Raw genomic sequence first — 14,240 nt, 5'->3', positions numbered from 1 at the left:
TGTGTATCTTGACTGAAGGTGCATTGCATATATGTAACATCGTGTTTAATTTCCATTCTAGTCTTTGGTGTCTGGTCCCCAGCCAGCAAAACACCTAGCCACATATCTTGAGACTCTTCATAATAATACAATAAAGGAACAACAAGAAATAAACAATTCATCTGCAAACCTGGGGGCAGTAATTACCATTCTGGATTTGGTTTCAACCATCCCAACAGACGCAGAGCGAGGCACAATGACAGTAAGTTACAGTTAAGCCTTATAGAAGCTGGTTGGCTCTTTGGCCTTTGCATCAGATGGGAATATACTCCCTCATTGGTTAGTACGTGGATTAAGGAGGAGCTAAGGGAGTGATAAGGTAAGAGGAAATAAGAACAAAAATACAGATGAAGGCAAGATTATGAAAGGCCTAGAAGGTGAGGACCAGGAGCTTTGCTTTTACATGAAAGGATTCATGAAAGGGTGACATGTTTGGAACAACAGGAGAGAGGATGATTATTATCTGTACAGCATCTAGAAGTGTGCTAGGAACTTTACAGAACATAGAAAACAGTCTCTGCCACAGAGCTTCTGGTCTTCATTTTAGACATGATACAGAAGTGAGTCTGATAAACAGTAAAAAGAAAAGGAGTACTTGTGGCACCTTAGAGACTAACAAATTTATTTGAGCATAAGCTTTCGTGAGCTACAGCTCACTGCATCTGATGAAGTGAGCTGTAGCTCACGAAAGCTTATGCTCAAATAAATTTCTTAGTCTCTAAGGTGCCACAAGTACTCCTTTTCCTTTTGAGAATACAGACTAACACGGCTGCTACTCTGAAACCTGATAAACAGTAGGGATAGTGGAGAAAAGGAGGAGTACAGAGGTTACGGTGGTATGGTCACACAGTTACTCAAATCAAGATGGTTCCCCTAGATTTATAGAGGAAGGACTTGGGAGATTGTTTCTTTAATAAATTATGGTGTTTATAGAGAGGTTATGAGTTATCTGGGGCATGAGTGAAACCGAAATGATGGAAACCTGGGAGGCAGCTGAGGTGAAGAGCGTGTGTGAATGGCAGAGGTTGGTGTTGAGGAATGACAGGTTAGGAGCAGGTATGGGAAAAATGAAGCGGATAAATGTGGAGGGGTTGTTATCAGGCAAGGGAAACGAATTGGCAATAAAACAGGTGAATTGCAAGAGATGAACAAGGAATAGTCAGGAAGTGGAGTTAGAGAGGACAAGGCTGAATTTTAGTAATAGATCTAGCTGGAAGAAATGGCAAGTTTCAACAAGAGTCTTGCTGATTTACACCAGCTAAGTGGACTGGATGTTTGAGCAGAAGAGAGACTGAAGTCAGAGATAACAAAGAAGATGCAAACCTAGGAGCCAGGACTGGAGCCAGGCAAAAGTGTAGCAGTATTAGAAGGAAAGATGAGCATCTCTGCTTTCAGTGACCCTGACTGGAGATAGAACATCCTGGGGGAAAGATCTGAGGGATTGCTTGAGACTGGGGAAAAGGAGAGAGGCCAGGCTAGAAAGATAAATTTCAGATGTTATTATTGATAGTAACAATGATCGTAAAGAACTTCATTAATACCAGATGTTTGTCTTTATTACAGAATTTCCTCTCTACAGTGGACATTATTGTCAACAGATCCACAATACCTGCCTGGAAAGATCTGAACAATCAGCAGACAGGGAAGAGTTCTCTGTTACTGAATTCAGTGGAGAGATTTTCCCGGTCCCTCCAGCCAACTAATAATAACATTCCTTCTATCAACCACACCAACCTTCAGCTGCAAGGTATCATTGTCACAAAAAATAGCACGTTGGAGTATAATAAGAACTTTACTTTCCCCAATTCAGCAAACCTCAGCGGTAATGTGCTAATTAGAAGAAATGAAACTGAGAACTTGAAACCAAACTCGACCATCATCACCGTGGCTTTCTCAACTCTCAGATATATTCTGCCCAAGCCCAACAAGACAGATATGGTTGTGAATGGCTTGGTGATGACGACAACAACCTCGAACAGTACGCTCCCTCCGGACTTCCAGATCTCTCTGACATTTGCCAAAAGCAATTCTTCCCTGGAAAAGCCCCAGTGTGTCTTTTGGAACTTCTCTCTCTCTGATGATGCAGGAGGATGGGATGACACCGGTTGTCACCCGAAGGATGAAGGAGACAATATACTTTGCACCTGCAGTCACTTGACTTCATTCTCAATTCTGATGTCGCTCAATCTGGAGTCCACCCCTCCAGAAATCCCACTGCAGCCACTAGATTACATTACTTACATCGGCCTGAGCATTTCCATAGCGAGCTTGATGATCTGCATATTAATTGAATCCCTGGTATGGAAATATGTGACCAAAAACAGAACCTCCTACATGCGTCATGTCTGTATATTGAACATAGCTGTGTCTCTTCTGATTGCAGACATCTGGTTCATTGTCGCTGCCTCCCTACAAGACACAAAGGAGCTAGTGAATGGGAACGTCTGCATAGCTGCCACTTTTTTCATCCACTTGTTCTACCTCAGTGTCTTTTTCTGGATGCTTGCCCTGGGCCTCATGATCTTCTATCGCCTGGTCTTCATTTTACATGACACTAGCAAGACCATCCAGAAAGCTGTAGCATTCTTTTTGGGATATGGGTGCCCTCTTATTATATCAGTCATCACCATAGCTGTCACTCAGCCGCATGATGCTTATAGAAGGGAAAATGCCTGCTGGCTCAACTGGGAGAAAAGCAAAGCTCTCCTTGCCTTCATTGTACCCGCGCTGATCATTGTGGCTGTGAATTCAATCATTGCGGTTGTAATCCTAGTCAAAATACTAAGGCCTGCTATTGGGGAGAAGCCAAGCAAGCAGGAGAGGAGCTCCTTGATTCAAGCCATCAAAAATGTTGCCACTCTGACGCCACTATTAGGCCTTACCTGGGGATTTGGACTTGCAACCCTTAGCAAAGACAGCTCAATAGTATTCCATATACTATTTACTCTCCTCAATGCTTTCCAAGTGAGTATCATGTATGCACTGCTTTATTTTTCATGACCACTTAACACAGACTCATAGAAAAAGAAGACAGGAAGGACTAAAGACGTTCATGCTTCTGAAGTTACAGGAAATAGATTGTGTTTCTTACTGACTGGTCACAGATGCAGGTGACACCCCTACTCCCAAGGTCTCTGCCAACAAGTTGTAAGGCAATTCTTTCCCCAAATTGCGCAAACAGCTCTACTTTGTGCATGGGATCAAGATTCATTATAGTGAAGGATGTATTCCCATTTATTACATAGCCTGAGATACCATCAGATTCTGTCTCCTCCAGTGTTATTTTAGCAGGTTATCACTTCCAAATAATTAGGGATTGTAGGACAGCAGTCCAGATCTAAGGCATCAAAGACACAATAAATTGATGAGCAATACTAATAATTGCTCATCAATTTATAATAATAATAAGTGGGAAGTAAACAACTGAAATGGACCAACCCTGTTTTCTGCCAATCATGAGCTAAGATTTTTACTTGCAGAATGAGTTCTAACAGTTAATGAAGTAACCTGAGAGTATGGACTCCTGGGTTCTAGTCCTCTCTCTGCTTTTCATTCTGCTCTGGGCTTTCAGGGTCTATAGCTCCATGGCATCCCATCAGGCAGACTGCTCTAGAGCTGGGACCGTATTCCCTTTCACTGAGAATTTTGAAATTTTTGGTTTCTTTGCAGATGAGAAAAACACCCAACAAATTCTGAAATATCAAATTCTCCATAAAATGGAATTACCTTTCTCTACCCAGCTCTGTTAACAAATAATAATTCATATGTGTAAACCACTCAGATTCCCTGGGTGAAATGCTTTATAAAATTGAAAATAACTATCAGAATTATTGGGTCACTAAGGTGCAGGTCTGGGGGGAAAAGGAAACTTTTGGAAAAGATATTGGGGGTGGGGGGTGTTGCCTGGTCTGGAAAAATTGTAAATTTTGGGGAAAATTGGAAAAGGAACTGTTATATGAAATATTTCAGTGAAATAATTTGTAGAGTAATGTTAAAATAATATTACTGATGCACTTCTTGCCTTCAAAATATTTTTAATTTTAATAAGTATTTTAAATGAACAAAATGTTTCTCTAGGCAAAAAAATGCACCCAAGTACCTGAGTGTACAGCTGCAGCTCATCCCTAATGCTAGATGTATTTGTCCTTATTATCTGAATCAAAACAATAAAAATTATATTTATTTATTTCATCAATATACCAAACATATATATACCATAATTTATATGCTTACTAAATTATACATAATACATTTCTCATTCTTAAAGAAGTCAATCAAGTTTAATTTTGATAAACAAGTAACTACTTTAGATATTTCAATTTTTTACAAAATTTCATTTATTTTCTGAAACAAAAAGAGAAAAAAAATGTTGTTTTCCCCCGTCTTCAAAATTGTACATCCCTAGTCACTTTGCATAGTACTTTTTGATAGCAACATGTTAACCACACAGTAACAGCCTGGAAAAGAATAGCAGTTAATATTCTGGAAACACTGAATAAGCACTACTGCATTATAGAACAGGGCATTTAACTGGTTACCATCTTCTCATGCAGTACCCAGGAACAATGGGATGATTTAAAGACACAATGACATCCATAACCTGGAAATTTCTTGTCTGTGTTGGTTTGTGTCACCTCTGTGAGCTGAATTATTATTGCTATCTATATTACAGCAATGCCTAGAGACCTCAGACAAGATCAGGACCCCATTGTGCTAGGTTCTTTACAAACACATAGCAAAAAATGGTTCGTGCCCTGAAGAGCTTATAGTTTAAATAGTCAAGACAGACAAATGGTGTAGGGGAATGCTCTAGTGTGGTTGAATGTGGACAAATGCATATATTGTTTATATTTAAATATCATATTTTTATAGGGATTATTCATTCTGGTGTTTGGAACTCTCAGGGACAAGAAGGTAAGAATTCAACTAATGTCTTACACCTGATACAAAGATATGCTTTTTATTTGAATTGACTGCATGGATTTACTGATTTACTTTGTTTGCAAACCACAGGTATTAGAAGCCTTGCTGAACAAATATTCATTTGCAAGATGGAGTACGCAGCAAACAAAGGTTAGTCCTCTCTAAGAATCGATTTCATAGTTATTTATTAATTCTCTGCGGTGCCCCAGATGTATTTTTAATCAATATTAATCATTAATCATATTTTATATTCATACTTATTTACTAGAACTGCTCAAAAAAGAAAAGAGCTGGGAGAAATTAATTGTTTTTTTTTAAATCTCCCCCTTTTTTCAAAATTCAAAATATTTTGATCTATAGTTGGTCAAAAATGGGGGAGGTGGAGTTACGAAAATTTAATCAATATTTTTACTTTTTAAAATTATATTCAAAATTTCTTTGAAACTTTGAAATTTGGTTGATTTTTTGAAATTCAAAACATTTCAACCAGCTCTACTATTGACACACACAGGACCATAGAAACAAATGGGGTGCCTGATTCTGGAGGGAGTGCCCACTGACTACAAACAGGAAGGGATAGAAAGCCACATGCTTCTGGGCATAAGACAGCTTCGAAGGGCATGTGTTAGCGGGGCTCGCATTAGCACGCTAAAAATAGCTGTGTAGATGTTGCTTTGACAGTGCAGCTCAGGCTAGAGCTCAGGTTCTCATGGCCACCCCTTCCAACCTTCTCCCCTTCAAGCTTGAGAGCCTTTGCTCCAACCCAAGCTGTGAGGTCCACACAACAATGAGAACCCCACTATCATGAATCTGGGTGCCTGGGCTGGGAGGCTCACTCCCAGATGCAATGTAGACATGCCCTGACTATTGGGGGTCAGGAGGGACTTTCTCTGCAGGCAGGTTTATCCCATAATTTCCTACTGCAGGGTTTCCTCCACTTCTCTCTGTAGCATCTGGATACTGGACTAGATGGACAATGGGTCTGATCCAGTATGGCCATTCCTGTGGCCCTGACATTTTTAAATGGTTAAATTCATAGAAATATGGACCTATGAGAGACAATGGAGTTTATGCACAGAAGAATGATTTATATCTGTCGTGAAGCCACTGCTGCAGTTGATACAGATTAGCACCCTTACTGGCAGGCACATTAGAATCGCAGGATGAAATACACTTGCAGTCCCAGAGCTGATACCGCCACATAAAGGGTTAAGGCACTTTGTTCAGACAGTACAGGAAAGCTTGTGCTGTGCCTGCCTGTGCTGTACTTATTCCGTGGGTTGACAGAGGACTTCACCAACACACCTTCACTACAGACTCTTTGTAAAGAGCGTGTCAGCCTCCTGTCAGACTGGGATCATTTCCATACAGCTTTTTAAAAAAATATGTCATTGTTCATCTGGTGCCTGCTAATCTGCAGCCTCTGGTTGGGTTGTTGTTATGACTGGGTAATAGTGTTCGATCTGAAACTCATCCAGTGAGCCACTCCAATCAGAAATGACTAGCCTAACTAAAATTACACACTCCTTACTCACTCCTTATTCAGGTAAAGCCCACATTGGGCCAACTCAAACTCCCAGCAACATCAGTGGAAGTTGCACCCTTCAAGATTTTGACTTCAATGGGAGTTTTGCCTAGTAAACAGAGAGTAAGCAGAGCAGATTGCACCCTGTGTGATCATCCTTCTTAAAAATAATTAATTCACGTTCATCTTCTTCCTTGATCACCTTATGAACTTGTGTTTCAAATCTATTAAATTGCATCCTTTTTTCCACAGTGATTCAGTCTGACGAACCTTATAAAAACACTATCACATTTAACAGGGAATGAGGACCCTGCTATAGAAAGTTTAAATCGATCTATTGCAGAGATCTCATTACATTCTGTAGGCTTTTAGAGTATTTCTATTGAACCCCTTTTTATCTCTGGAGAACCCTGTTGGTTCCAGCCCAATAGAATTCTATGGGACTTTTCCATAAAGGAAATTTCCTTCATCTCCCGCAAGATAAACTCATTCTCTCCCTGCCCCTGTGTAAAATACCAATTGTTTTATAAAAAGAAAAGGAGGACTTGTGGCACCTTAGAGACTAACACATTTTATAGTTTGATAGTTTGTGTTCCACCTGCCCTCTGGTGGATGGAATCTGATTTGCTAAAATGCTTGTGGTAATCTCATCTGCTGATGACTGACCTAAAGAGGATGTCAGCCTTAGTGTTACTGGCCATGCTAATGGGAATTCTCATTGAGCACAAGTGGCAGAAGCCCTTTGCTGTCTGGAGTGAAAGGCCCTGTAGTCTACCCCCATATGTCATATGCGCTATTTAAGCAGAGGCTGTTTGTGGCTGTGTCTTGTACTTTATTTTAAGTTTAAACTGTCTGCTTCTCTCTTGTCCACGATCATTACCATAAATGTACATATTCCTGGCTGGAGAATATGCCAGACAAATAATAGAGTGACAGCACACACACAAAAAATTCAGTCTAAAACCACAATCCAGTCCAAACAGAGCAAGCCACAAGAAAGCAAACACAGAGAGAAGTGAAGGCTCTAATTTGTGCTGATAGGTTGAATGCTACTGGATGCCTCAATAGCGTCATTATTCCCTCTGCAATAGATTGCTTTAAAGCAGTGGTTCTCAACTTTCCCAGGCTACTGTACCCATTTCAGGAGTCTGATTTGTCTTGCGTACTTCCAAGCTTCACCTCACTTAAAATTACTTACAAAATCAAACATAAAAATACAAAAGTGTCACAGCACACTGTAACTGACAAATTGCTGACTTTCTCATTTTACCATATAATTATAAAATAAATTGATTGGAATATAAATATTGTACTTACATTTCAGTGTATGACATGTAAAACAGTATAAACAAGTCAGTGTCTGTACAAAATTTTAGTTTGTACTGACTTCGCTAGTACTTTTTATGTAGCCTGGTGTCAAGCTAGGCAGGTATCTAGATGAATTGCTGTAACCCCTGGAAGACCCCTGTGAACCCACGGGGATATATGTACCCCTGGTTGAGAACCACTGGTTTAAAAAGCTTCTTTATCTAGCCTGCCCAACACCCCATTTATATGCCTCCTGTGTGCTCCACTGAACAGCATTCTATTCACACAATCTCTTTTAAAATGTAGCTGCAGAAAATGTTCCTGACTTTAACTAAAACCAGTTTCCATCTTACAGTCAACGTCCCTGGGTGATTCTGCCCCCGTGTTCTCCATGATCTCTCCATTCTCAGGAGCACTAAACAACTTATTTGGTAAAACAGGTATGTGACAATGGCTACGTGATAACAAGGACAACAGACAGGATTTTTGTGTCCTTTCAAATCTTTTTCAAATAGTGTTTCTCTCTCTAAAATGGGAGTTCCATTTTCCAGTAGCTGAAGGCAGTAGAATGACTGAATTTACAGCAGTATAACTGGGAGCTAGAGATGGCCTATTAAAGTTTGTTTAAAAATTCATTAGATTAAGTTTCTAAAAAACTCAGTCATCTCAAGCAGTTCATGGCCCTCAGAGACCGAGTACAGGCTCTTGAGACCAGAGTGACTGAACTCGAGAAGTTAAGGAGACAGAGAAGTACATAGAGGAGACTTTGCGGGAGACAGTAGAACAGTCCCACCCCAGTCTGACAGTGTCTATGCTGTTAAGGAGAATGAAATTCTTATGGAAGGAGAACATCAAGCTGCAGAAGAAAGAATTGATCCTGTAGCTGGGACCATCCTTCCAGATGATGCCATGGTATCCTCTCATACCGAGGATACCCCTCCCAGGGAGGGGACCTCTGTTATTAGGAAGAGACAGGCAATAGTAATGGGGGATTTGATTTTAGAAATATAGGTAGTTGGGTTTGTAATGACTGGGAGAACCTCATGGTGAATTGCCTGCCAGGTGTGAAGGTTGCGGACCTCTCAACACATAGAGACAGACTTATGTGCAGTGCTGGGGAGGCGCCAGTGGTTGTGGTACAGGTAGGTACAAATGACATAGGGAAAGTAAGAGAGAGGTGATGGGGACAAATTTAGGCTGCTAGGTAAGAGATTAAAGTCCAGATCTTCCATGGAAACATTCTCTAAAATGTTTTCAGTTCAATGCATAAGGCCACTTAGACAGGCAGAACCACCAGGTCTCAATTGTTTGGAGAAGATATTTAGAAATACAGGAATGATGGGCTCCACTCAAACCAATTGCTGGCATGTCAAATTAAAAAGATCATAGAGAAGTTTTTACAGTAAGGCCTGAGGGAAAGCCGACAGGTGCAGAGAAGCACGTGGTTCAGACAGACGCATCCCTTAGGGGAGGATTTATTAAAGAGGATGCTGTATATCCTAGATAAGAGGAGAGGATAGAAGTTGATAAAATACAGGTAGAAATTGAAGAGAAATAGTCAAATGAAAAACAGACTCATTCAATTACATCACATGAAGCCCAACAACTAACAACTGCTAAATTTTATAATCTAATGCAAGTCAATGTAATCTATCTGTGTTAGCATCTGATACAAATCACAAGTCATGTTGTTTTTGTGGTCTGTGATGTAACCCAAGTCCAGATGGAATCAACCAGTTCAGGGCTATTGTGTCTTCAACTCCAAAACATGTTTTTTTTCTTTTCAGGAAAATACAAAATTTCTTCCACAGAAACAACAGGTTCGTTTAGTGAGCCTACCTCCAACACATATTCTGTGCTTCACTGACATGTTGCAAATGTTGAACCAAGAATGTGAGAAAGGACCTGTATCTTTTTGCAATACATCAAAAGAATGAAAAAATACTGTGTGAATCATAGAGAAGTGGACATCACCCAGACTGCACTGTGTCTTGGAGTGTTCTTTAACAAGCATCCTTTCTATTTAACATGTATGAAAATTTCATGATGTGGAATGTTAAAGAGATCACTAATGCTAAAAGAAATTTTAAAATATTCCACATAGGGTCCAACCCTATGACGGACTCCCCTTAATCTCAGTGACAGTTGAAGGCGATCAGCATCAACGAGGAGGTGCTCAGCACTGTACAGGATTGAGCCATGACACTACACTAAACTTCACATGGTCTTAATAGTTTCGCTTTGCCAATTTTCTGAATGATGCCAAATGCATGCATATATACATCCAAGCCCATCCTCTCCCTCCTACTTGCTCCTGTAGAGGGCAGATGGTTTAGCAGTCTAAATTTCTTGCTTGAGCTATCTAGATTTCCTGGAATGACAGGTTCAAGCCCCAGATGAGATAGTTCAGAGTGCTGACCTTCTGAGACCTGGAGTACCCTGATGATTACTACAGGGAGGTCTGTCAGATGTGACTTAACAACCTAAGTGTTTCTTGCTCTGGTTTAACACTGAAGGCCCTGTATCGGACTTTTGTAAGAACATGATGGCTTACCTTATATCCTTAGCTAAAATTCCCCCTTTCTCACTGATACGTTATGTATTAGGAGATGGTTGGTTGCTGCACTCCACCCCACAGGTGGCTGCATTCCTGTGGTATATGTATATAAGGTCCCATCATGTAAGCGCTCAGTGATCTTCCATTGACAACAATGGTAGGCCCAAACTCGGAGGGCTTGCAGGATCAGTACTACCGTAAAACACTTTGAGTACCAGGCAGGATGAAAGGTGTGTAAATTATTATTATTACAGTGCTGAATTTGTAGCTTCACAATTGTTTCCATGGCTGCAGATTTTGATGTCTTAAGCACAGGATTACAAGATTTGCCTGCAAAACACTCATGGCCAAAGACAACATTGTTTGCAATAAAAGGAACTCTTCATGCAAAATTTGGCATAAGGTATTTCACAAATTCACCCAGTTCTGGATTAGGGGCCAGATTCACCACCATTATCAATGGGTGCAACTCCATTTGGCCTCAGTGGAATTAGGCCCACATGTGCATGGGGCAAATTTGGTCCTGTGACTGCACTGTAGAATGAAACCTGTGTTGTGGGGAGAGAGATGTCACTATTACACAAGGGTGTGGGATGGTAGCAGAAGGGAAATAGAGATGTATTGGTCAAGCAATTTCTTTATACCGCCACCAATTTATTTTTTGCTTTAAAATCTCCTCCAGTGTGAAAGTTCTTCTTTGAAATGACCTCCTTATTCTCAGAGCTTAGAATAGGTGTGAGGTATTGTAAATGGGTTGTAGCTTCAATGGCTAACAGGAAATGGATCCTGCAGTAATGAGAGCACTGTGGTGTGCTTGCCGAATGACTCCAGCCTCATAATGAGGACAAAGATCCTACTTCAGAGGAGTCCATCCCTATGCTGCTAAAGCACAAAGCATGTGCTTCATTTCAGGTGCTTTCTTCAGTCTCATTGATATCAAAGTGTTTCAGCGCTTTGCTGAGCAGGGACAGATTTAAATATGTGCTTAAGTGCTTTGCTGAAAAGGGACCTAATGGGGAATATGCAACAAGCACATCCCCAGTGTTAAGGGGCTTATTCCTTCACCCATTTACCTCCCTGGTCCTTCTGGCATGAACAGAGAGCAACAATACCCAAAGTCCAAAGGTGCAAACAATTTGATGTTTATTGGGGTGAACTTCCAGCAAGCATGATTCCAGTTTCCTTCCTTAGTGTCTCCTTTCCCAGCTCGGACACCACAGAGCCTTACCTGGTCCCTGTTCCCATTCCTGCCCTTAGCAGAACTTGATTCCAATTTCCCCACCCCTATTCCCTGTTCCCATCCCCCCACTACACAAACACACTTCCTGATTCACTGCAGACTATATAGTAAAACTTGAGTTCTGCTTAGCTATACCTTAACCAATCATTTTCCTGAAATTTAACTAACCAATCCTAACATATTGTAACATGATTATTTAACCAATTATATCCCACCACCTTAATTAGTTTACACCCAGCAAAATGAATTATACAGCAGACAGAAACAATCACAGAACCAGACAGAGATTATACAGACAAACAATAGGGAAATAGGAACGACAGTGATAGAACAAACACAGAAATGAGGATTTGACATCCCAGCTATTGATAAGTGAGTTCTTGCCAGACAGGATGCTATCAAGCTAAGTTTCCTTTTACATCTTCTAGGCCCTTCCCTTTCTCTGGAGGCGATGGGCATTATCAGGACAGGATTGTATCCTAGCGGCCCAATAGCACCTGATTTCAATGGGACTAGGTTGGAACGTGAGGAGGTGACCGGTCGCTTCCCAGCTTAGGGCTGCCCCTGCTGCTTAGCCAAAGGCCTTAGCCTAAGCACAGGGCCCCAGACTGTCACAGTGAGAGAAGGCCCTTACGCCGGCAGATAGTGATTTTGATTCTTTCTTTTATACCTCTATAACTAGCCAAGTGATAAGAATACACCTAAATTCTTAGAGTATAGGCCTTTACAGACAGGCTTGACTATCTATATCCTAACCCCCAGCACAAGGATGGGGGATAAGATTGCAGTCAAGATTCTCAGCCCTGCCTAAGTTCCCTAAAGCTGTCTCGAACAGGCAGTTGAGCACTTCCCCTATGCAAGAGCAGTGCCAAGGTGTGGCCCTAGTGAAAGCATCAACCCTGCCCTGTGGTGCTAAATTTTTGACACTGAACTACTGTCAATAACCACATCCACCTCGAGATGTGCTCCTCGCCAGTTCCCCTGCAGCATCACTGCAAGGTGGATTGTGTAATATGGGTTTTCTGTCCTCTGGGAATGGGACTTTATAGCAGATCCTGATGCCCTCATCAGTCTGAGTGTGCAAGAGCAGCTCCATGTGCCTGGTTAAGCATGGGATCAAAATGCTTTTTCACTGATGAATGGTCCAGGACCTTTGGGAAGGTGAAGTGGAGGAAACAATTCTGATTTGTACCACATGGCTGTGTAAGGGAGAAAGGAGTTGTGAGAACTCCCTTTGGCCTGCACATGGGCTGATTGCACTCTGGGTCCAAATGCATAAGAGCAAGCAGTATTACACTCTCCCTCCTTTTCTGGAGCAGGTGGCCTCGAATGCTCAGAACCTTGGTTCTACTGCTCCAACTTGCTGGCCACAGTAGCAGAACCAGCACACAAAGCGTGGCAAAGGAGGGAATTGTGACTCAAAGGGGTATCCTTTGACACAGCGTCCCCCAGTGCTACCTGTGTATGCCTAAAGTGCAGATTTAGCCTACATCTGTAAAATGCTTTGAGATCCTCCAGTATGAAAGGCGCTACATCACATATGACAAATGTAAGCCTTATAACTGTGATTGCTGACATTTCCCTACATAGAATTGACCTGCAGAATTAGTAATTGCTCAACAATTCTGGAGTTTATACACTGTAAAATTCACATTTCATTTCTGTGAACTATGAAAACTGTTGTGCAATGATTTTTTCATGACACTGTCATGTGCTAGCCATCACAGCTTAGAGTAGGCTTGTTACATTGCCCCAAGGAAGATACATTTATGCAACAGCTGCATTTTAGAAAGGTAAGTTTGTCAAGAAAAATAAAACCCATGTTTAACAGTCACACAGTCTCTTAAGGATTGACATAAGATCACGGGTTATTTAAACAACATTATCTAACATCTGTCTGGCTAATCCAGCTTTCTTTCTCTACATGGGGATTCGGAATTCAAAAACGTACAATAAAGTGTATTCAAAATCTAGGGGAGCTTCCCTTAGCCACTTTCCATTCCATTGCTTAAAAGATTTTTCTTTGGGGCAAATTCTGGTAAATCCTATGCAGCTTCTTTCAGTGTAATTTTACAACCCTTCTTTTTTAAAAAAAGTAATTGTTAATGTCTTCCATTTGTAGGATAACGTCTATAGTACTTTACAAATGAGAGCACTTTATTTTTGTATTATGATTTTCTTCCTAATACAGTAACTCCTCACTTAAAGTCATCCCGGTTAACATTGTTTCGTTGCTGATCAATTAGGGAACATGCTCGTTTAAAGTTGCACAATGCTCCCTTTTAAAATCGTTTGGCATCGCCTGCTTTGTCCACTGCTTACAGAAAGAGCAGCCGGTTGGCGCTAGCTTGTGGGGCTTGGAACCAGGGTGGACTGGCAGCCCCCCATCAACTCCCCGCCCAGCAGGCTATCAATTGCCGGCAGTTCAGCTGTCCCTGCCCCCCACTGCCATGTGTTGCTCCTGACCTCTGCCTTGGAGCTGCTCCCAGGAGCCTCCTGCTTGCTATGCAGAGTGAGGATGAAGAGGGGTGCTAATGTCAGGGTGTCCCCCTCTCTCCCCATTCCTGTATCCCCATCTCCTGTACCTTATCTGCCCCGGAGGGCAGGTAGGGGACAGGACACTACAGGGCTCAGGACGGAGGGCACTC

General features: G+C 41.4%; 1 protein-coding gene across 4 annotated transcripts in view; it reads left to right on the top strand.

Annotated features, from left to right (window-relative positions):
* Window positions 1–13,675, top strand: part of ADGRF5 (adhesion G protein-coupled receptor F5) — a 76,966-nt gene extending 63,291 nt beyond the window's left edge. For all 4 annotated transcript variants that reach the window (XM_038395922.2, XM_043510151.1, XM_038395921.2 and 1 more), the window contains 6 exons: window positions 62–241; window positions 1,603–3,003; window positions 4,912–4,953; window positions 5,053–5,112; window positions 8,151–8,235; window positions 9,583–13,675. In XM_038395922.2, coding sequence (XP_038251850.1) covers window positions 62–241; window positions 1,603–3,003; window positions 4,912–4,953; window positions 5,053–5,112; window positions 8,151–8,235; window positions 9,583–9,662 — 1,848 coding nt within the window. In that variant the 3' untranslated portion in view covers window positions 9,663–13,675. The remainder of the gene's footprint in view (window positions 1–61; window positions 242–1,602; window positions 3,004–4,911; window positions 4,954–5,052; window positions 5,113–8,150; window positions 8,236–9,582) is intronic.
* The last annotated feature ends 565 nt before the right edge of the window (window positions 13,676–14,240 follow it).

This window comes from Dermochelys coriacea, chromosome 3 (genome assembly GCF_009764565.3).
Source record: "Dermochelys coriacea isolate rDerCor1 chromosome 3, rDerCor1.pri.v4, whole genome shotgun sequence".
Taxonomy (NCBI): Eukaryota; Metazoa; Chordata; order Testudines; family Dermochelyidae; genus Dermochelys; species Dermochelys coriacea.
This window is presented reverse-complemented; position numbering and strand designations above follow the sequence as displayed.